Source organism: Crotalus tigris, unplaced genomic scaffold (assembly GCF_016545835.1).
Source record: "Crotalus tigris isolate CLP2741 ecotype Arizona unplaced genomic scaffold, ASM1654583v1 scf7180000021340.130475, whole genome shotgun sequence".
Lineage (NCBI taxonomy): Eukaryota > Metazoa > Chordata > Lepidosauria > Squamata > Viperidae > Crotalus > Crotalus tigris.
This window is the reverse complement of record NW_024098459.1, coordinates 69,106-93,480: the sequence shown is the minus strand read 5'-3', so window position 1 is coordinate 93,480 and position 24,375 is coordinate 69,106. Positions and strand designations below refer to the sequence as shown.

At 36.4% G+C, this 24,375-nt stretch overlaps 1 protein-coding gene across 1 annotated transcript in view; it reads right to left on the bottom strand.

Moving 5' to 3' along the window:
* The window catches only part of LOC120320382 (testican-1-like), a 38,772-nt gene that overhangs the window by 8,662 nt on the left and 5,735 nt on the right, over positions 1–24,375 (bottom strand). The window contains exons 3-5 of the mRNA XM_039370020.1: positions 13,517–13,738; positions 10,004–10,066; positions 1,028–1,165 (exon numbers count right to left, since the gene is read on the bottom strand). Of these exons, the coding sequence (XP_039225954.1) occupies positions 1,028–1,165; positions 10,004–10,066; positions 13,517–13,738 (423 nt within the window). The remainder of the gene's footprint in view (positions 1–1,027; positions 1,166–10,003; positions 10,067–13,516; positions 13,739–24,375) is intronic.

The following is a 24,375-nucleotide window of genomic DNA, read 5'->3' as shown; positions in this document are numbered from 1 at the left end:
GTGCCAGCAGTCTCATGACCAGAGCAGAGCTATGAAGATATTATTCCATGTTTTGATAAAAACCAATTGGCTATTGTTCTTTGTTGGGAGCTTCTGCACAAAACCTAGCCCTGGATAATATGGAATCTGGCTGCCCTTGGGATATCTCTGCTATTGTTATAAAGGAGCTCCAGCAGTTTATAAGAAATTTGAGTATTATCCTATTTGGTAAGTATATTTTTTATATTACACTCTTAAATCTGCCTGCTTGAGTTAATAATAAAGCTTAAAATCCTTTTATTTACTGGTCACTGTCCTGACACTTGGCAAAGCAGAATTCCTTTTGGTCTTGTTTGCATCCCACTTGACAGAGAACGGTTGAGGCAGAGCAGTGAAGAGGACATGGCCAGCAGTGGTGGGCAGTGGGACGGGATTCTGCTCAAGGTCCAGAGAGCTTTTGGTGGGGCTGGCTGATTTGAGATGTTGACATTTGCAACATGCACCTAAGAATATGTGTGGTTGCAGAATTAGTATCAACTGTTCAGTTTAAACTTCTGTGGCAACAATGCTTGTGCAATGCTTTAGCTGCAATTCCAAAAATGTGCTTAGAGTAGTGCTACACCCAGGAAAAGATGTGGCTTCTTCAAAGCATCTTTTCTGAATGATTTCTGAAGCATTACCTAATCCTAAAGCAACTCTGATAAGTTCCTTATTTGTATGTGGTTCCCCTCCCCCGGTACAGAGAACATTGTATTATTTTAAACCTCAAAACAAACACCCACAATAATCACTCCATAAGAATATTTTAAGTATAAAACCACTGCTGTCTTTTAAGCTGACAGGAAAAGCAGTTTGGATACTTTTACCAATCTAGTATTGTTTTTCATGCTTAGAAAGAAATGTTTTTTGCATGAGCACATTTGTTTAATAAATACAGAAATGTGAAGATAGTTGTCCTGATGGCTAATATATTTCTTCTATATCATGTTGTACTTTCCTAGCCAGTATTACAGAATTAATTCCTATTTTCTTGCAGAAAGTTACTCACCACAGCTTACTGTCCCTTGCTTCCTAGAGCCAGCAATCTCATTTCCATACTTATCCACACACCAACATTGGCCAGTACTTCCATGACACTGAGTTGCTTTGTAATAGCCTTCTTCATTGCAGCGGGGGATGAAGGTACCTGGAGGCAGAAAACAGAGACTAGGTCAGTAATAATCTGATTTTCCAGATTGTCCTTTTGGACTCTACATAGCTAGGTCAAAATTATCATGCCTCCTATTTATTCTTGAATCAATACCTCTTAGATACTTTGATACAAGGCAGATATTCAGTCTGAATGGAGGCCGGAACTTACCTGGGATTATTTTAGTTTATGAAGGAACAAAGTTTGCCACCTTAAATACCCAACCCAATTATTGGCAGTTCTCTCCCAATACTTGTCTAAGAACAGTGCATTGGATACTGTGCCACGTAATGCTGGCTAGTTACTCCAAAGCAATCACTAAAAATAAACCTACACACACACACACACACACACACACACACACACACACACACACCATATATTCCATCATTAAACACAGCACAAATCAATGCACTCTTTTTCAACCATAGATGTATGCATTGCATGCTATCTTGGAAAGAATCAGAAAATTATTAAGTCTTTAGAACTACTGCTGGAAATATTCACAAGAATGTTTAGGATGTACACGTTTTGTCTTAGTGGAAGGGTCTACCATACCAGATTCATCACAGTAAATCTTCCCAGAATGGCACAGTACAGGGATAATCCTTCATTCTTACACACTCCCATTTCATTCTCCAGCCTCTCCATTGAAGGTTAGCTTCCCAAGAATTGTGTTTGTGGTGCCTGAGAAAATTCTGGCTTTAGTATCTCTCCAGGTGACTGTTAGATCTTCATATAGTACCAAATCCACTCACCTCATGGATGGAATAGTATTCACACTGAATTTAGAAAACAATTTACTACAAGATTATTCCTGCCTTATACTTTTTGACAAAATCTGATTTAAACTCGAGTCTTTCTTGACGTATCCCACTTCTCTAATCTGAAACATGTGGATGCTGGGTCTGTCAGGAACCTTGCTCATAGTGATATGTTGGGTGATAAATAAAGTAGTATAATGTAGTATTTTTAGTGCTTGACATGGTCTAAGTCCTAGACTGATTTTCACCAGAATTCCTCTTAAGTCTTGTGAATATCTTGGAATGGTTGCTTTGGTATATTTCCATTTCCCCTGGAAGTCTTGAAGCCACCTTTTAGTGTCTTTCATGTTTCTTAGTATCATTAGAAATACTTGATCTTAAATATGGTTGAGTAGTTGGGCCCTGAACTGTTTCAAATTCATCAATGTTTTGACTTCCCTAACTGTATTGGCTACTACCTGTTTACATCAAGTATATGCAATGGTGGGATTCAGCCAGTTCACACCACTTTGGCAGAACCGGTAGCTAATTTTTTGTTGCCCAGGCCCAGAATGGACTTCCGGAAGCGGCATCCACACAGAGAACTGGCTGTTCACATATTTGAATCCCACCATTGGGTATATGTTATGTCCGTTCTATGGATGAAGGCCTCAAAGGAATCAGACATCTTTCACTATAGAGCCTTGAAATTCCTTCTAGGACTTTCAGGCATCAATTCTTGCAGGGATTTCATCATTTTTTAAAATAGTGCATAGTTATCCATTTCATCTCAAGCCATTTCATAGGCCTTAACAAAGGGCTCAATTAACTTAACACATAAATAAACTGACTTCCCTCCATGCTGGCCAGTCTTTTCTCAAGTGTCAAGTTAAATGGTTAGGATCCTCTTTTTCTGTATTCTGTATTTTTCCACAGGAGCTTCTAGAAGTGTGGATTGGTTGCAGTAGTAATAATCCATTTTTCAGCCACTCATTTTTAGTTGAGAAACCTCTTATTCCAACACTGCTGTCTTTAATCTTTCCACTTGCTTCATTTCCAATGTTTAATGTTTTCCTTCCCTCTGGGATACCATTTTTCTTAATTACAATTTCTTAATTTAACTCAAGTGGGTCAATAGGTCCCATCACAGTGCTCAGTTCATTGTGTCCACTCATGCAGTTGAGCTATCTGCCCTGTTTTCAGGCATGAGACTCTTGGAATCTGAAACTTCAAGTTGTTTTTATTAGCTGGGCAAAAGATATCATCTCACTTCTCTGTCCCTTAACACTAATCTAGCTATCCTGTCAATCCTGGAAACTCAAAATAAAAATAACCTTTGTGTTATTTTTTGTCACTTTATATCTCTGCTGGAAAAAAACTGTGAAAAAGAAGAAAATATTTTTCCTCCATCTACCTGGCACAATTAGATTCCTTCCTGTGTGACAGGCACAAAACAATCATGACCCCACCCAAAATCTTGAAAGACATAGGGAGAGGGGAGAGGAAAGAATGAGGTTGGTTCTTAGTGTGTTTTTTAGTTTTTTACCTACTATAGTAGTAGGATGGAAGAACTGTTCCCAGAGGTCCTTTGGGTCTATACATTCTAGCTCCCTTTCCTGCCTTGATGCAGCACTTGCTGGTTCTTGCTGTCTCTGCCTAAGTATCAGGAAACATCTCACATGCACCCTCCCCCTAACCCTGGGGCATGAGTGAAACTAGGCTCCCATTCCTCCTGTCTAGTAGTATGGAGAAACCTAACTAGTGAAATTCAGCCCTCCTTTCCTTGCTGCTTTGTGGAAGATCGACCAAATTCACAAAATACAGAGAGAATAAAAATGTTAATAAAAGAGGGAGGAGTGTATAAAGTCCTTTTTAGCTTTAAAGCATCCAGTGGGTAAAATATTCAGCGGCAAAGGAGATGAAAATAGTGCTATTTTAATAACAGACAGCATCTGAAAAGAAACTCTGAGAGAAAAAATTTCCAAGATAATACAAGGCTCTGTGCAAATTACAATACAGAAACAACTCTGACAGAAAAAGCTGCTCATTTGTATAAAGCACACAAGGAATGAGACAATAAATTAGTCCCAAACGCCCACAGTCAAATTAACAGTAATCTAAGCCAATATTTCTATTTTAGCAATTTTTTTAAATCTATAATATTTTTTCTCTGAAACAGATTTTCTCCCGTTTGTTCCTAGAGTTCCCTCCTAAACTGTCAGATCTGGGAGATGCCCTGATCTTTCCCCCCAAATTCTGTCATTTTATCTAAAAGATGTGTCTTCTAAAAGAAGACATTAATCTGACTCCGTATGTGATCCAGGTCATGCCAGTTCTTGCATGTTCTATGTCTTGAGATGGTTGAAGGTGAATTGAAACTCAGGTATGGGGAAAGGAGTTTACTACATGAGCCTTTCTGTGAAAGGAAAGAATTTTCTAGGCATGCTTTCATTTTATAACAGTGTTGCCTAAAGTGGTCAATATTGACCCTCCAAGGGTTGATAGGATTGATCAAGGGGGCGATAAGTGTCTGAGGCTCAAAAGGGGATCAGTAAATGTATGATGGTCAGTAGGAGGCTGATAAATAATGGAATGATGGAAGATCAATTGGCATCAATTAATCTTAGCTACACCTGTCCCTAGTCCTGAAGTTGAGGTGGCTAGCAGTGAGACAGTGTTCCTCAGGGTTGGATGGTCAGCAAAGCCTTGAATTGTCTCTATTGTTGTTGTTATTGTTCATAGTACTATTAAAGTTGTATTTATTAAATTATTTTATACACTATACTGTATATTGTATATTATATTATGTTCAATATAATGAAACTTGATCAAGGGGTCAGATAAACTGAACAGTTTGGGGATGCTTTGTTTATAATAAATTTGGTACAATTTATTATAACTGGATCCATAATGCTGGAACCTGCCCAGAGTTGTTCACGATGAGATGGATGCCAAATAAACAAACAAGCAAATAAATAAATAAATAACTGCAGCTGCCCACTTAATCGGTCCTGCCTTAAGAAAATTGGCTTACTTCTGTTGTCAGCTTCAGCAGATTCAGCATTAATGTACATCAAGGCTCCCTACAACCCCCGTTACTTTTGCCTGGAGGATCAGATAGATTCATTCCTCATGGGTGCCTCTGTAATAATTTCCATTCTCTGCTTCACTTTCAAGGAAAGAGAAGCAGCTTTTATTATGTCCAATGATACTGGGTGGTGATGGTAGAGGAACCCTCACTCTTTTGTCAGATAGATGCTCCTTGATTTACTGGTAGTAATAATGAAAAAGGAGCTTCTTTCACCAGTTCTATACATGCAGCGCGCCTGCAAAGTGTGCGTATATGTCAAAAGGGCTATTTTCACTCCATTTCCCATGGAAAGAAAAAAAAATGAAGAAAATGCATTATTTGAAATGCCATGCCATTACTTGCCTAAGAGACAGAGAAATGAGAAATCGCTCTAATATTTCATACATTATAAATAAATGCATTTTCTATCTCGGCTATTGCTGATATTAAAGTGACTGTCCAATTTTTAAAAGTTACAAACATAGTTTATAAATAGCTATGCATCTTCCTATATCTGATCTGAGAGTCCAGCTTAGATAATAATACCAAGCCAATTTTTAGAGGCTCTTTAAAAAAAAAAATGCTAAGCACGGTTGGATCTAAATAGTCTGTGGATGGGAGACTACCAGGAAAAGCCAAAGCTTTGTAGGTTATAATGGCAAATTGAAAAATCATCCTAGAAGAAGCGAATGAAAAACCATCTCTGTCATAATAGCATGAAAATGATAAGGATGTCTCAAATTAGTCACCAGGAGTCACAATTAACTTAAGAGTCTTTACCTTTTTTCTTGCCTAATTTTAAGCAGTTGTAGTAAAAGATAATATATATATATATATATATTTCTTTCCAAACCCATTCAAGAAATCTTAATTTCATGAAGCAAACTAATAGCATTAGTGTTAGCTGAGTACATGAGATTATGAAATTAAAGTTCAGGACCCAATAGATATGGAATTTTAACTCCTTTATGCTCAGAGCTCTCCTGCTAATCCTCATTTATTACCCTAAACCAGGTGGATGTTCCGTTTTTTTATTGAGAGAGTGAGGGAGCAGGAAACAAATCATTTCTTTTAGTAGGTAGGGGGAAATTACATTTATCAGTCATATTGTGACTCCATGCCCTTAAAAGAAAAGGAAAAAAAAACCACCCACTTTTTGTGGCAATGGCCACAGGAGTAGAGTTTGGGTTATTATTTTATTTAGAACACATGGTGCTAACTGAGTTATATTTTGCTTCCAAATGCATGCAAAGTTATTCTGGCCACTAATTCTGCCTCAGTGGGTTCAGCTACTTTTAATGGCAAACTTTATCCCTAGGTAATCTCACAGTGCAAAGTTGCAGTTTTAGAATGGATGGAGTTGATTTTCTTTTCATGGTCCTGATTTGGTTCTCACAGGAAACTATGAGGACTAGAGGTATGGACCCCCTTGGCTCTTTACATATACAGGGAATAGCTGTGCAGAAAGGATTATTATGTGGACATGTTGTATGTAACATGGCATGCTTTGCATTGCAAATTCCTCCACAAATGAAATTAGGCTGTGTGGATTGCATCTTGTTAATCACTCTTGCCTGCTCCTTATCTGTATTCTTGCTTGTAACCATTTAGATAAAGAGGACAACATCAGCTCTTTAATCTAATAGTTGTCAAGGGAGAGGAACAATAGCTGCCTAAGAACAATGATCTCATTAACAAAGGGTCACCTATCTGGATTTCCAAGGTCCTGATAAGCTATAACATTAGACCATCCCCAGGTGCCATCTGCTGGAGACCTTGTCTTCAATAAAAAATATTCTAGGCAAAGGTTCTACTGTCTAAAGTTATGATCAAGTCCCTGATAAGATGTGCTACCAGATGTTTTTGTTTATATTGCCTGACTGAGAAGATGCCAAAAGCTCCCACACAATTTAAACCTCAATGTAAGGAGCCGAGGTGGCGCAGCAGTTAGAGTGCAGTACTGCGGGCCACTTTAGCTGACTGTGTTCAGCAGGTCAGCGGTTCAAATCTCACCGGCTCAAGGTTGACTCAGCCTTCCATCCTTCCAGGGTAGGTAAAATGAGGACACAGATTGTTGGGGGCAATGTAAATATATATATATATATATATATATATATATATATATATATATATATATATATATATATATACATACACACATTGCTTACTGGTGTACACCGCTTAGAGAGTGCTTGCACTTAAAGCGGTATATAAGTCTCATAAATAAATAAATAAATAAAATGTAGACCCAAAGTCCTGAAGGCTGTTACCGAATTCCCAGTTCCAAGGGAATCCATCTGTCACCATTCTTGGGATTTGTGTCTTGTTGAAGGGATATGGATTGGTATTTCTTTCTCTGTTTTTTCACATTTATTCCATAAATATCCTCTTTGGCATTTCCCCCCTCGTTCCAGTTAATTGCCTTTGAATCCTAAAGAATTTATTGGATTCCAGTTAGCCAGCAGATGTCAACAACTATGCTTCACAGATACAAATGGGGAAGGGCATTAGTAGGAAGATACCGAAAGAAAAGTGTGCAAAAGGAGAGTGCAACCTGGTGGCTCAGTGGTTAAGTGCAGTATTGCAGGCAAAATCTGCCCACAGCCTGGGGTTTGATCCTGACGGGGCTCAACGTTGACTCAACCATTCATCCTTCTGAGGTCGGTAAAACGAGGACCCAGATTGTTGAGGGCAATATGCTGACTTTTATAAACTTCTCAGAGACTGCTGTAAAACAGTATGGAGCAATATCTACGTCTAAGTTCTATTGCTATTGCTAATCTAAATCTGGCTAGAAATGATAGCACACATTTTAAAGCAGTTTCACTCATCTCGATAAGTTCTCTTGATTCATTGTTTTTCCAGTCTCCAGTCCTAATAGAGTTTTATTGAGGGACCATCTGCCTAGCCATCCTAGTGAGCCAACCAAGTCACTTCAATTAAACATTGTCACCTGCTGATATGACTCTATTGTGCTGCCTGCCCTTTGGAATGAGGTCCCCCTGAGATCAGATGATTCCCCCTCTGATGATACTCTGGAAGATCTTCAAGAGCTGGCTGTTCTATCTTGTGTTATATGGCTGCATTTTGCATGTGTTTATCTAAATTATTCAGTTTTTCATCATTTACTGATTATTGCCTTTAAAAAAAGAATCTTATTTTGTCATACTGTGAGTTGTCCAAAGTCAGTTTGGAGTTGGGTGGTGCCAAAATCAAATAAATAAATAAGCAAGACCAAAGCTTTAAAAAGTTGGATTAGATCCCTTCCAGCTCTGTTGTTCTGCTTCAGCTGTTCCAGTTATATGGAGTGGGTTAATCAGAAATTAACCAAGGGGGCTGAGTGTGATCCCAAAATGATTAAGAAATTATTCCAATCACTCATAAACACAGCATCTCTTCTACTCAATAAATAAGTCCCTTCCCCTCCCCCCCAATTCAAAGTGAGTCTGAAAAAAAAATACAGCTACTTCAAGGAATCACCTTTTTAATACTGCTCTTAAGGCAGCTGGGTTTTTTTTTTTTTTAAATAAACTAGGTAGCTTTAAAGATATATACCAGAAAGATTATATGCTTGTGCAAGATCCAAAGCATTTTTTCTCAATTATTTACAAAGTGGCCACAGTCCTATTAACCATGCAATCCTATTTAAAAATATACTGGCTTAAATAGGGTTTGGTCCCAAGATAGCATGCTAAATAGTTAATGAGATTAATCAATACACTAAAACAAGGCAACAAAAGAAGGAAAGATTTCATGCCATTTTATCTGAAACAATTAGATTCAAATGATTTCCCTAACATATTACTTTATTTTAATCATGGATGATTAAATACAGAAGATAATGCAATGGCTGATTTTAAATCTTCATTATTCGCATTAGTATTAGTATCCTGCAATTTAACAGATGGATTCTTCAGTCCCCCAAAATGTTCTGTCCATTAATGTCTTGATATCTCTATCATTATAATATTGTTAAAAAGTACAATTTAGACTTTAAGGAAGCAAAAGAATTAATAAGTACCATTTATGCATGTTGACTCAGAAAGGTCAGCTGAATTTTGTAGGCCTTATTTTAAGGCTAGTATGATTGTTAATGGAGCTTTAGTTCTTTTCTTATACTTTGGATTTCTAAACTAATAAGAAGAAAATATATCTAACTATATCCAATGTAAACTTAATTTAATGGCCCTGATTTGAAATTTTGGCAAGAAGGCAATGTCCTTTTGCTATAAAGATGTCAAGTCAGGAATCACATCTTCTGTTCTGTTTGTGATTTTATAAAGGGGAAAAAAAAACCAAGGACCATTGTTATTTCAATAGGAACCGATTACATCATATATTAGATTTGGGTCCTGTCAATTAAAGAATGCCATCCTGTGGAACCTAGGACCTGTGCCTTTTCCGACACAGACCTGCCCTCTAGAACACCTTGCTGTCCGTGTGATGGACCATAGTAATGCAGCAGGTTCCCAGGAAGAGGAAGCACGTTCGAAGAATGGGGGTGAGACAAAAGGCAGCACAATACCGAACTGGATTGGGGGAAGAGGAAGAGATTTAGGATAGCCGCCCTCTGGAATCTCCAGGCTATATCATTTGGGTTGGCATCTTATGGGTTTAGTCTGGCAGGATCCTGTCTATATGGTGTCAGGAAATAAAGAACTGAACTTTGGCTAGATTTCTTTACATTGTTCACGTCTGATGTTGAGATCAGATTGGCTCCAACCCTGCTTGCCTTCTGAAAAGTTTGGAAAACCTGGTTGTTTGCCCAGGCATGTGAATTACATAGTTAGTTAAACCCAAGTGGGTCAATATTATAGTTTTTATTCTGCCTGATGTTTTCCTTTTGAATTATATATGTAGCATTGTACATTTTATGTTTTATATTGTTCTATTTTAGCTTGTTTGCTGCTCAAATGAGAAAGACGATCATATAGAAATAAACCAATAAATTTGTAATGTTCTAATAATAATTATTTATTTAAAAAGTAATGGACTGAATGAGTGGCAAATCACTAAACTTACCCAGCAAGTTCTTCCCTTTGCCCATCTTTTGAATTCTGTTCATCTCATTCTGGCATGGGAGGCCTAAAACATAATTCACAAGAATGAGTTTCCAGATGGTGAGGGACAGACCCTCTAATGATTAGCTTCATAATTGACAAGCATTGTACTCGATTGCTCACCTGGGAATGAATGAACTACATATGCTTGTACAGTCCAGCAGAACAAATGCACGGCATTAGCTTTACTAATTAAAAAAGGCACAACCTGCTATGCTTAAAAATAGTGTTTGGGGGGCATTTTATTGTTAAACACTTTTTTTCCCTCTCTCTTCATCAGCTTGATATAAACAGGATGCTAATTTACCATTGGCTTGTCAATTAATTTCCACATTTTAAGCAATTGCCTAAGCTATAAACTAATAGCAGCTGAAGCAGTTCTGAAGTTTTAATTGCAACTGATGACCAGGATCTATATTTCTCAGGGTATTTACAGAGCATCCTGCTGCTTAATCAATGGAACAAAGTCCTCATGTGATAGAACATGGTGTATTTTGTAGTAGCTGAGTAGCAGATCATGCATGATTTACATATTTGGTCCTACAGTGGAGAAGGGCAGATATTTTTGTGTGGACATGTCAGATATATTGTTCCTGAGCCTTTCCTCCCAACCTGTAAGTTGAATATTTATGAAGACTGAAGTTTTGTTAAATTGTTTGCAAAAATCTGTACGGGATATTGCAAATGGGAATAGTTTCCCATTTCTCTCAGAAGCAGCCCTAAAGCATCTGTTATTCCTGCTTAGGCTATTACTGAAACAGATGGGATGGAGAAGGTGTCATGTTGATATAGAGCTGCTTCTGAGGACATGGAAACAGATTCACAGTCTTTGCAGAATACTCTACAGATTTCTAATACCATGTAACTTTTTGAGTGGATGTCTTTTGTTTATGTAATAATAGCTTTGTTTATGCTTATCCAGAAATGTAATATAGCAAGAAAAATATGGAGAGAGTAAAGAATAGTAATTTGGAAAAATGTGGATGAAAATAGAATATTTTGTTCAAAATGAAATATTAGGATTCGAAACATATTAACAGAGAGGAGAATTGCATGAAAAAGGCTAATACATTATGAAATGGAGAAAAGAAATATACAAAAGAATATATTAAATTTGATAAATTTATCCTTGAATATATTAGAGACTGTCTGGCTGGTGTCTTTCTGAAGCCGCCATGCAATTTTCCTTTGTTCTCTTTAAATGAAGAATGTAAATGAAACAACCAAAAGCAAAACATTTCCACATCTGAAATTATGTTTTTGGATAGGAAAAACAGCTCCAAAACAGAAATCATTGCACTCACTGGAAAATAATCCTAAATTACTAAATTACACAAAACCTTCCTTTCATCTGGGAAAAAGCTGTTCCCTGATCTCAAACAGGCTCAGCATATCAATAAATGTTTTTGTTTTCTGTTTCAAGGGAATACAGTTGGTAATAAATAGATATAGGTCTTGGAAAAGTCAGGTGTCTTCTATTAATCTATTTTACATTGGAGGAGCAGACAATGTTATAGGGCAGGTTAATGAAAGTATACTGGTTATGGGACTAATTGCTATGTCAAAGGGGTGGGAGGGGTAAGAACTAAAGGAATGTTTATGCTGCCTCCCACTTATGGTTTCTTCAAATTGGGCCAAGCTATAAATATGACTTTAAGGCAAAATTCCAAAAGGAACCTCCATTGAAAACTGAAAATATGAACTAGGAACCTAGAGGCCAATGTCTGATGCTAATTCATTCATTCTTTCAGCAGCCCAAATGATAGCTATATGCCTGAATATATCCAAATGAACAACACAGTATTGGAATAGATTACATCTTATGTAGCAACATATGGGAAAATTCTCTGCTGACTTGTAAAACATTGTAAGGCGCTGAATGTGGATCAGACTGCTCAACACAGAAATATGCTTTACAGTGAACAAGACTACAAAAAAAATCAAATCCCAATGAGATATAACATATTCCTGAGGAATATAAATTTGAGGTCAGGAGCAAATACCTGGACCTTTGTGGGAAGAAATTAAAAGATGAAGCTGAAAAGCACATAAAAACGTAGTGTACAAACAGAAGAAAAAGACAAAACTGGAAGAACAAGGGATCTGTTTAGAAGAATTAAAGAAATTGCAGAAATAATCCAACATCATGTCAATGTCATAAGGAACACGCATGAAAAGGATTCAAACAAGGTCTTGGTGGTGCTGTGGCTAGAATGTAGTATTGCAGGCTAATTCTGCCCACTGCCAGGAGTTTGATCCTGACCGTCTCAAGGTGGACTCAGCTTTCCATTCTTCCAAGATTGGTAAAATGAGGACCCAAGATTGTTGGGGGAAATATGCTAACATTGTAAACCACTCAGAGAGTGCTGTAAAGCACCTTGGAGCAGTATATAAATCTAAGTGCTATTGCTAAAGCAAGGGAGTGAGAATGCAAGGCTTTCTTTGAATATCAAGAAAATATAGATCATATCTACTGGAAAATTAGAAGAATTTAAGATAAATAGTTAGAAGATAGAAGTTCTAGACTTCAAAGATCTAGGCTCCAGAATTGATAACATGACGCAAAAAGATTTGGGGTCTTATAAATCTCATGAAAAATCAGGACATTTCAATTAAATCAAAAGCTAGAATGATCCATTCACTGGTCTTCTCCTGTATGAAATACAGATGTGAAGGATGGCTTATCATGTGAGAAGAAAAAGATTAATTCTTCTGACCTATGGAGGGGGAAGAACTGCTTTGACAGCCAAGAGAACCAACTTCTTAGTACCTGAAGAAATCAAGCCCCAGTGTTCAAATCACAGGACAAAAAGTATAAAACTATGGGTGCATCATGAGGGCAGATACATCTATGGAAAAGAAGATAATATTCAACAAAGGAATGGAAGATCAAGAAAAGGCTGATAGAACATGAGGTAGAAAGCAGAAAAGCATTTACTAGGATTGTCTAATGTGGTGAAAGACAGAACAGCTTGAAGAGTTTTAACCCATAAATTCTCCAGAGTTGGTTTGAGTTTATTAAGCCATAACAATAAATATTATAAAAATAAATAAAAACAAAACTAAAGAAATGAGAGGACTCTGTACATTGTAGTGCACATGGGAAGGACATAACACTGCTTCCTGTACTGTTCAGCAACTCAGCTATTATTCACTAGACTCAAATATTGGATATTTGGATTTTGGCATCCTTAGGCAGTTAACATGTGAACACTGCTTTCTAGATGAATAGATACATGGGGCATCAAATAATTTGTGCATGAATACGAACATCAATACCATTCTTAAAGATGGTCATTAACTCCAGAATTTGCTTGTTCCTCCCAGTAAATACCACATCAGCTGTATTGTGGAAGTATGGTTATAAATACCGTACAAAGCATCATGACTTCATTTCCTCTTAATTTTATTGGAAGGAAAGTATAGCATACTGAATTGTAATCCATTTTATCTGAGGTTGAATTTGGTCAGTTACCTCCAGGCTTCTGAAAGCAGTAACACCACTCATTGTTGGAAAGCTTTCCATCTTTGAAGGAGTCACAGGAGTTGAAGAGAGGTTTAATGCATGGTTCATACTTATCAAGGTAAATAGCATTGATCTCAGAGTGATCAAGAAGAAGGTCATAGTTCATATCCAGTTTGTTGAACATCCAGCCCAATGAATCCTTACAGATAGGTAATATGCTAGTATCGAATCCTGTAGAGGAAGGAACAAACAATTCCAGCTGAGAAGAAAATACAGATAGATAAAGTTTTTAAAAAATCTCACTCTAATTCATTGTATTCTCATGTTTTGCAAATAATGGTGGTAAAATTGGATTTCACATTGTCTTTTTCTTCCCGAATTGCTAGAAAATAGAACATGATTTTTAGTTCAGAACTAAATGAAAATCAAATGCATAGGTTGAAGCTATGGTAGATACAATCTTCAGAGACTGCATCGTAGCATCATGATTGTTTCGTAAAGGTGCACGTGACCCACAGTTAAATAAAGACCTTTCAATCAGCATTCAGTTTAACAGTTCATCTATAAAAGGAACAATCTTCAATAAATAAAGTGATTTTATTATACCTAAGGAATGTTGGTTTTCAATAAACCATATATTCCTACAATGGTTCAAAGAAATCATTAAATTGTAATGCCAAATGCTGCTGGAATTGGCATTTATAATTGAAACAGGAGCCATACATATCGTCTTCCCCTCGCAATTTTAACAGAAGCAGCACTAATACCTTCAAATTATCTAGAAGTTGACAGCAAGAGCTACCTTTAAGGACACCTTAGTTTTCTACATTACATTCATTAATAGCCATAATGTCACATTCCTTAGAAACATTTGATCTCTGAAAGCATTTGCTTTGGAAGCAAAAAAACAGGATTCTACCAGCCAGTGAACAGTTCTCTCCTTTTTTAAAGGAAAAGATAAGTGGCGTGCATATATTTTGAGGCAGAATCATTTTAAAACCTCAGGTGTACGTTGATGAGTATTAACTGTAATAAAATGAGCCTGCATTTCTAGGAAAAGTATGCAATTACATTTTGTCTCTTTCAAACTTCTTAAAATCTCAAGTTACAACCTCCAAATATGACAAGTTCCCATCTTCCTTTCAAGATCCAATGTGCTAAAATTTCACTTTCTCTTGTATCTCTTTCCTTTACTTCATTCAGAGTTACTGATAAGAACGACACACAACTTATCAAACTATTTTCTGCGATATTTACTTATCTAGGTGGATAAGACTTTTTTTGAAAACATGGTAACCAGGTAGTAAGTCACTTCTCAGAAAGTCCAATAAAAAGATCCAAGCTGTTATTTTCTTATGATATATAAAAAGAAAGACTTGAATTTCCATTTGTAAATATTATGTACAATATCAGAATTTTCTGTATGATGTTTCAGTTGTAAAGGTCATTCTTATCACCTGGACTGAAGTGACATGAAAACTAGAAAGGCACTATAATGTACTTGCTATTCTAAATGTTAATTTTTAGAAACAAAAAGGCATCTTGCTAGAAGAATTAGTGGCAAACCCAGATGAGGATCATCAGTGACACTGAAGAATCATCAAAAGAGGCTTTGGTAATGCAGACACTAATGCTGTTTTATAACAGGCTGCACTTAACAGATAAGGTAGAGATGTGATGGACGAGGTTTGAGCAACAGTCCCAGGATCTTGCTTTTTTTGGCAGTATGTGACATGGCTGAGCAAAAATATATCAAATAGTGCAAAGTCTTGTTCACATTTAGGTAAATGAACTTCAGTAACTTTGGAGAAATAAGGGTATAACTCACTATTGAACATGCACACCTATATATATCATATATATATAGTCATGTGATCAAAATTCAGACACTTAACAACTGACTCATATCTTTCGTGCTTCCTCGAAAATAAGACCGGGTCTTTTTTTGGGGGGGGGGCCTCCAAAAGAGGCACCAGGTCTTATTTTCGGGGTAGGCCTTACCTCACCTCCGGCACTGACAGCTCCACCCAGCTGGTCCACTTCTTCTGGGGCCAAAGTTCTGCAGCTGCATTCAGGCCTGCATTTTACAGTCAGGCATTTCCAGAAGGCCTAAGCAGTTGAGTACCGAGCTATGGATTCAATCCATAGCTTGGTGCTCAGCTGCTGAGGTCTTGCAGAACTGAGCTATGGATTGAATCGATAGCTCAGTTCTTGGCTGCACAGATCTTCCAGAAAGTCCTGTGACTGAGAAATGCAGGCCTGGCTGTAAAAGAGGCCTCAGAAGAAGAGTTGGGCCAGCAAGGAGAGTCCTGGCTGCAAGGTACGTGTGTGCGGAGTGGGTGGGGCAGCTCCACATACCCACCCCCACCCTAGTTTGATTTTTAGGTGTTTGCCTCGCCACAAAACTAGGGTTTATTTTTGGGGTAGGGCTTATACTAGGTCCACCTCCCAAAATTAAGGTAGGTCTTATTTTTTATGTAGGCCTTATTTTTGGGGAAACACAGTATGATGGTTGCAGTGTCCTGGGGTCATGTCATCACCTTTTGCAACCTTCTGATAAGCAAAATCAATGGGGAAGCCAGATTCATTTAACAACCATGTTACTAACTTAAAAACTGCAGTAATTCATTTAACAACTGTGGCAAGAAAGGTTATAAAATGGAGCAAAACTCACTTAACAAATGTCTCACTCAGCAACAGAAATGCTGGGCTCAATTGTGGTCATAAGTCGAGGACTACTTGTATAGGCATATGATAGAATCATTCTAGAATTTGTCTGTAGAACTTTATATCCACTGATGTCATCTGAAGCATAGTATTTCCAAATGGACCTAATTTCAAGTCATCTAAACTGACATGGCCAAAAATGTGCAAAGTAATTTCTATAATTAACATTTTAAACTTCAATAATAATACTCCATTAATTTATGGTTTTTTATATTTATATAAAATGAATGTGTTCACATGTCCTCTCTCTAGCTTTTTCTGCCACAAGAGATATTCTGCATATTAAAAACAAGGTTATTACATATTCCAGATCCAATATTAACCTTCCCATCTTTCTTTATAAGAACTCCATAGTGTACAAATTGATGCCATTTCCATTTGCTGCTCCTTTCTTCCCATAAATACACACTAAAATAGAGGATTAATGCACTAATAAAATCTCTATGATAGCTATTAAATTAATCCACTGGTTTAATAAAATCGATGGCTACTATAAAATCATTTTCAATTCAGAATTCTGAACAGTTTATTGGTTCTATTTCTAACATGCAACAGATTTTATATAACCATTGTATGTTGCTTTGGCTGGGCTATGAGAAAATCTAGGAAGATAGAATGAGGATTCTGTAACAGCACATCCCTTAAATGCAGCCAATTTCATATTCTATTTCAGTGTTTCTTAACCTAAGCAACTTTAAGATTCCTTTCAATTCCTAGAATTTTAGCTGACTGGTCTAATCTAATCCATTGGAATATGTATCAGCAAATCAAACCATTAAAAATATAGTTACTATTGATGTCTCCTTTATGTTGAAGTGGGTTGTTGCCTTTAAATCCAATTAGAACAGAATTTTCTTATTCCAACATGGAGTCATTAAGAAATTTCACTTAGCTATTTCTGTAGGAGAGAGAGTACATTCCATGTGAATAAAGCAAGAGTCCCTTCCCCATTGTCACATTGTTGTAATATGCATCTTGATGCACAGAGTAGAAATATTGAAGTGAAAATGGGCATCCTACAGGTAAGTGCTCCACTTAGGGCCATAATTGAGGGCAAAATTTCTGTTGTGAGACAGTAAATTAATTTTGTCACAGTTTATGATCTTTTTTGCCACCATTGTTACGTGAATCACTGCACTTGTTAAATTAGTAACATGGTTGTTAAGTGAATCTGGCTTCTCAGAAAGTCGCAAAAGGTGATCACATAACCGTGAGATACTGCAACCATCATAAATATGAGTTAGTTGCCAAAAGTCTTAATTCTGATCACATGATCATGGGGATGTTGTCATACGTTTTTATGACATCGAAGAGTCACTAAACAAACTGTTGTAAGTTAAGGACTGCCTGTAATTCTGTTATGATACACGGCAAAGATCGGGGATGGAACATAGACATTGACTGTATTTTTGGAAATACTAGTTTTAATACAATGTTCATTATGTATAATTATAATAAGTTGTTATGCCTCCCAGAAAATTTACTTTACTTTGATTTATAGGCATTTTGAAAAGAATTAAAAAAAAAGCTGAATAAATGCACATTGCTGTTGACAATGTTAATGCTAGGAAATGTTTCCAGGACTATAATCTACTGAGATACTTAAAATTGCAAGTGTGTTAAAGTGGATTTTAATGTCAACATTAGGCAATTTCCTGTACTTTTTTAAATCATCAAGAACAAAAATGGTACATATATTTTCTTGTTTCTTTCTAAATAACCTGAATTTTAAGTATGCAATGCATTCTGCCTAAGATACATATTTATCTGAATGTAAGCAATAGTAGGACTGTTAACTTGGAAATGTGTTAGATAACAGATAATTTAATTCACTTAATGTAAGTTCTATATACTGTAAGAGAGGATTCTAAACATTATTTACTTGCCTGTGATAACGAGAAATACTGTCCTAAAACTTTCAGGCTTTGAGAAACTACCTCAATTGCTAGACATTGCTTCCTATTCCAGGAACTAGGACTAATATACTGTATAGAGCACTTTTTGCACTAAAAATGTTTCAAGGTAATTTCAGATGAATAAAGCCAACCAGAATTCTGCCTCATTTTATACATCTTATAATAACGCATAACTTTTTCATTGTATCTTTGGCTGGAGCGTTCAAATGTTATGTTAAACTACATGCTGTATGTTATGCAAAAAAGAGTAAAAGCTGTGTTATTAGTCTGTGGGATTAAGAAATACCATCAGTTAAGAACAGGAGTCTTCAAACTTGGCCCTTTTATGACTTGTGGACTTCAGCTCCAAGAATTCCTCAGCCAGCATGCCTGGCTGAGGAATTCTGGGAGTTGAAGTCCACAAGTCATAAAAGGGCCAAGTTTGAAGACCCCTGGTTAAGAACATAGCTTTTACTTTTTTTTTGCATAACATACAGTATGTAGTTTAACAGAACAGTGGAACACTCCAACCAAAGATACAATGAAATAGTCACTCGTTAGAGTTGTAGGATTTGTAGAAAGTTGAAGCCTGGAAAAAAATTACTTATAGTAAATACTTTTTAAAAATACTCTGAAACTTTATAATTACTTTCTTACTTTGGGGTATAATACTATAATTTGACAGGCTCATAAGCTCATAATGTATGGTGTAAAAATTGTAACCTGTGTGTTTCATCAAAACTGTTTGGACAAGTGATACAAGTTAGTAAAGCTTCAATTATTGACACAGATTATGGAAATATACCAATAAAATGAAATGGAACATAATGTATAGAATTCTGAGCTTCTAGTTTTTGTTTTCTTTTTATATAAAAAAGGATTGTTTTGGATCTTTGCCTTGTTTTATTGTTCTAAATGTCAAGCTCAGCTTATAGAGATGAACAGAAGAGCACTTTCTAGCCCAAACTTTTAAGACTTGCTGTATTCTTTTGAGCAAGCACAGTAGCTAGTTCCTGGTTTCTAATTTAGAAAGAAATAAATGCTGCCTGCTCTGCGGCCTTTCCAGTTCTTTGATTCCTAGTTAGGGTAGCTGAGGACAGGAAAAGATCCTTCAACCCATACAAAACTGCCCCAATAGAGCACTAAAACAAGGAAGCAATTGACAGCATCCTGAAAGCAGAAATGCATTTTTTTTCTGGCAAGCATCACTTACCAGGAATTATAGGACTAATAAGATTTACTATGATCCTCTGTAGAAAATCTTCCTGTTACATAGCATCATTCCTTTTCTTGAAGAAAAAATTATGTAACCAAAATTAATTTTTCATTTTTTTCAGTTCTCAGGAAAAATGAAACAAAATAATAATAAAAGTCGTATTTGGGGAGGCCAGGGTTTCTTAAGTACAAACCTATTGCTAATAATTCCTGTTTTGACAGCATTGATTCAGATTATATTGAATTTAAGCAAGCATGGTTTGATAAAGACGAGATGTCAAAAAATTGCCCAGATGTACAGTGCTAGGCAATATAAAAGTTATACCAGGAGACACTGTGTCAAAATTCCATGCAATGCCAGTATGACTCAGTCTAGGAATTATAAGAAAAAAAGAGAGAAGTAAATTGTGGCTAGAACACAAAATTAATTTATTGATGTATTAATATCCTGTCTTTATTGCTTTTATAAATAAGCAATGAACATACTAACACTCCTTCCTCTTCCTATTTTTCTGACAGCAACAACCTGTAAGAAGAGCTGGGCTGAGAAAGAGAGACTGGGCCAAGGTCACCCCAATTGGTTTTTATGCCTAATGCGGGACTAGAACTCACAGACTCCTGGTTTCTAGCCTAGTATCTGAATCACTATATACTGGCTATCTTCTCCTCCATCCCCACTGGAGAAATAAGAGAACTTCTTCTGATGAGATTAGGCAAGCAGGGTTAGATATTCTGATTGGGATAGAGTGGTAAATTGGCCTCAAAGTTAAAGGGCTTTCTGGGGGGGGGGTCTGTTTACCAAATCCATGCAACATGTGTTGTCTAATTAGAATATACCTGGGGCTAGGCACAGGTCTCTCTTAGGGAAAGTATATAAATGGGGCAGATATATTAAGCAATAGAGGAGGTAGTTGGGCATTGTTGGTGTTTTATATGTGCTGTGTGGATTGGAGGTGATATATGAAGCTAGGAACAGTTAGACAGAAATCTGCAACTGAGGACCTTTCAGGAGCAAGCAGAGATCTATCTCCAGAATAGTCAGGCTGATGGAAAAGACCGCTGGGACTTAATAGTGCAAAAGGTTTAGGAAAGAGTTATTTTCCCCTCTTTTCCTCCTCCTCTCCAGGCTAAAACAAGCCCAAGAAACACCAAAGCTGCCTAAAAGAATGAGCATATCAAAGTTGAAATGAATGTTGTAGTTTCCCTGTGTGAATTAGGGAAAGAATAAAGAATCAATTAAGCTGCAAAATTTGTACAAAAATGTATGCATTGGTTATTAAATTACATCTACTGAATGCTTAAGAGAGAAACACAAATTATTTACTTGAAAAGGAACAATAAACCTTACTGCATTATTTGCATCTGGAAGAATTTTATTTCTTTTCTGAGCCTCCATCAAATACTCAAAAGGAGTTCTTGTGAATCAGGTCATCATAAATGAGTTGTAACATTATCTGGAATGAGGTCGACCCCAAGGTCTTTCACTCACTAATGAAGGCTATTCAAGGACAATAAGATAATTCTGGAGAAAATCATTTTAGAGGAGACAAATTCAGTACAGAATAGGATCTTCTACAGCATTCACAAAGAACAGATATTAATTCTCATACAGTATTTCTAGTCCTATAACTTATGGAGACAAAAGTGGGTGGAGAAACACCTGATTTCTAATTCTGTGGAGAACAGTTAGCACATTGAACTGCAGGCAATGAAGCTCAGTGTGTTCATTACAACCTTCACCATGGGATAAAATCACTAGATGGGAACAACAGGGAGGGAACAAATTAAAAATAAAATGGTAATACTCTGATGGATAAAATAGAACCGAAGACTTTGACTGGAATTTTAAACTCTGGACATATGTCTAAAAAAACAGAACAAAGCTGACGAAAGCAAATATTAGTAAATATACTATAGTAACAGCAAAACAGAGAAAAGATGAATCTGAACTGATCTCACAACTAAATCTAGGAATAGTAGATTAAGACATGATTTTGATTCTGCCAAGTAGTTGTCAGACTGTGCTACTTCTCTTTGGGTGTCCAAAAATGGACTTATATTCTTTTGGTTGCAAAGAAAAAAAGGAGCTTTGTTGGTAACTGATGAAGACTAGTACTTAAATCTTTGTCAATATTCCCATTTCAAGTTAGAAGATTTTTAATTTTTTGACTATTTTTAAAATTTACATTCATAGCAACATTTTACTATCTCATGTGATGGATTGAAAGAAGTTTTTTTTTTTAGCATTTCTCACTATCCTTAAGTCACTTTATAACTTTAATCGTCAATGTGGTACCTATGATGTTTCCTTCTATGTCTCATTTTGTTAAAAAAGAAAAAAAGTTTGTTTTACTTGTATTATTATTGTTATCATCATTACTCTGTTGCTTTGCATGTATACTGAGAGTTTCTGCACTGGAGACAAATTCCTTGTATGTCTAATCACACTTGGCCAAATATAAGTATTCAATTAAATTCAGTTCAGTTCAATTCAACTCAATTCAACTTAATTCAAATTCTTTTTATTTAAAGGAAACAAAATATTGATCTCCAAGTACATCTTTATTTCCAGTAATGTTTCCAGATATCACGTGAGCCCCACAGACATTTGTAGAAAATAAAACTGATGGGTGACTGCAGTATTTTGCTTGGATATGTGACACATCTATCCAGAAAAATACAAACGTGATATGGATGATGGTGGTAAGAGAAAGCACTCTAGGAAATTAGATTTGGGAGAAAAAGTACAAGAGTTGTGTGGAATGGTCTGCTGAGTAAAAGGCTTGATATAGCTGTATGAATGTTTGAATTTAAAGAATAATTATAAATGCAGTTCTTTTCATCTGAGCAATTACAGGTGTCCAAAAGCATAGCAACATCTTATGGTACACATATATTTTCTACATTGGGTCCCTGATTCAAGGGAGAAGCCAACTTTTCTCCAATGCCCATCATTCCACAAAAAGAAACATTTTTTTAAAAAAATTATCCTGCCTTTCCCCCCATTTGTACAGGTAATTTACTCATAGAGATGCATGCTTCATAATAAATGTATGTTTTAAAAGATATTTTGCTAAGGTTATGTTTTCAATTGAGAATGTGTCAGGAACACATATATTTTTGTGATTTTTTTTTTAACATTCTGACTGAAAAATTGACCAAGTTTGACAAAGGCTATCATAAGTAGCTGGGAAGTTGCTGACAAGTTCAACAAAATTTGCTTCCCACCACTGAAAGAAGGGAATATCAGGCAGATTTATTTCTCCTTGACATCTACCATGCTGGTGTGAGAAACAACAAGGCTGCCAAAGGCCTTTTTATGTTGCTCTATGCTTTGGCTCATAATCAAGGTTTTGTAGGTCTTTTGGCAGGTGATTATAATTAGAGCCTTACCTGCCCTTTGCTCGGTGCTCTTTGTTTATGTGTAATTATGCCTTATATTTTTCCAATGACATTTGCTGTTTTACTGATTGCTATATACCACCCAGAGTTGCTTCTTGTGAATTGGGCAGCCATATAAATATGATTTATAAATAAAATATTGTAATACTCTGTGGTACGAAACTTGGACTTGTTATGTAGTATGCAGATTTGTGTTTATAAGGATGCCCTTATAAGCTGTTCAATCAAAGTTTTAGAGTTCCCAAAAACCAATATTCCATGTCATCAGTGAAAATTCTCAGTCAACCAGAAAGAATTGTCTGGAAGTGGAAGCATGGCAACTGGACTTATTTTCTTGTTGGTTTCACTGCTCATTCAAGCAGCTTCTTCAGTCTGAATAAGTTTTAATTTTAGGAAATGGCACATTCCAACAACTCTCTGCCTACTGAGATTACATCTAACCATCTTGTTCAGACTGAAGAAGCTGCTTGGATGGGTAGCAAAACAACTCAAACCAACAAGAAAATAACTCCAGTTGTCATGATTCAATTTCCAGACAATAATCCATCTCCTTCACTCAACCTGCTTATTCAGCTAGAGTTTGACTCCATTTCTATGGATTTTTTTTATTTGTTATTTGGTGAACTCTAAACATAGTATAAAAATTACTGCAGTAACTGTGCTTTTCTTAGAAACGGGGAAGAGAAGAAAGCAGATGATAGATGGGACAGCAGCCACAAGAATGACGATCATGTGAATGGAAGGGGGGGACTGGAGAGCAGGAGTCAATGGGAGGGGTTAAGGGCGCAACCCCACAAGAGAAAGGATGACAACTGGGAGGTGGATGGGAGGTACAGAAAGGAGAAAGGGGAGAGAGAATGTATCATAGCAGGACAGCCCGAAAAAGGGGGGAGAAAGCGCAAGAGGAGACAACCCAGACAAGGGGGGGAAAGTGCGAGGAGAGAGGGCAGCTGAGAGATACAGAATTCCTGATTAATCAGAAAAGGGGGGGGGGAAAGTTCCCCCAACTTAGGATCATATGAGGGAAGAAAACATAACAACACACACGTAGGCAGAAGATGCAAGAAAAGCACAGTTACTGATATGGAAGTTACGACTAGAATGCAACTTGACCAATCAGGACCGGTGACGAGATCTAAGAGCCAAGCGCAAGCAGCGGTTTACCTATAAATAAACTCTCCCATCGACTAACATTGTACCCTGACGATGTTGGCAGTCGCCGACGAAAGCTAGGTGATTTATTGTATTAAACTTTTATAGTTTTATAATATTCCTGGTGCTCATGTGTTTTTTGGTTGCTTAGAAGATATATATATATATATATATATATATATATATATATATATATATATATATATATATATAACAATTTTGCACTTCATTGGTTAGATGACCTAATAATTGGTATTTGAATATAGATCTTTTTAACATTTATATTTTATTGTGTTCTACTAACCTAGATGAAATGTTAATATATATTACTAATCCATGTGTGATATGCCTTATGCTAAATAAATAAATAAATAAATTGTGAGAATAAAATGAAAGGAAAATCTCCATTCAGGAAAGGATGGATAATAAATATAACAAACTAATAAATAATAGCATGGAAAAACAATTCCTCATGTC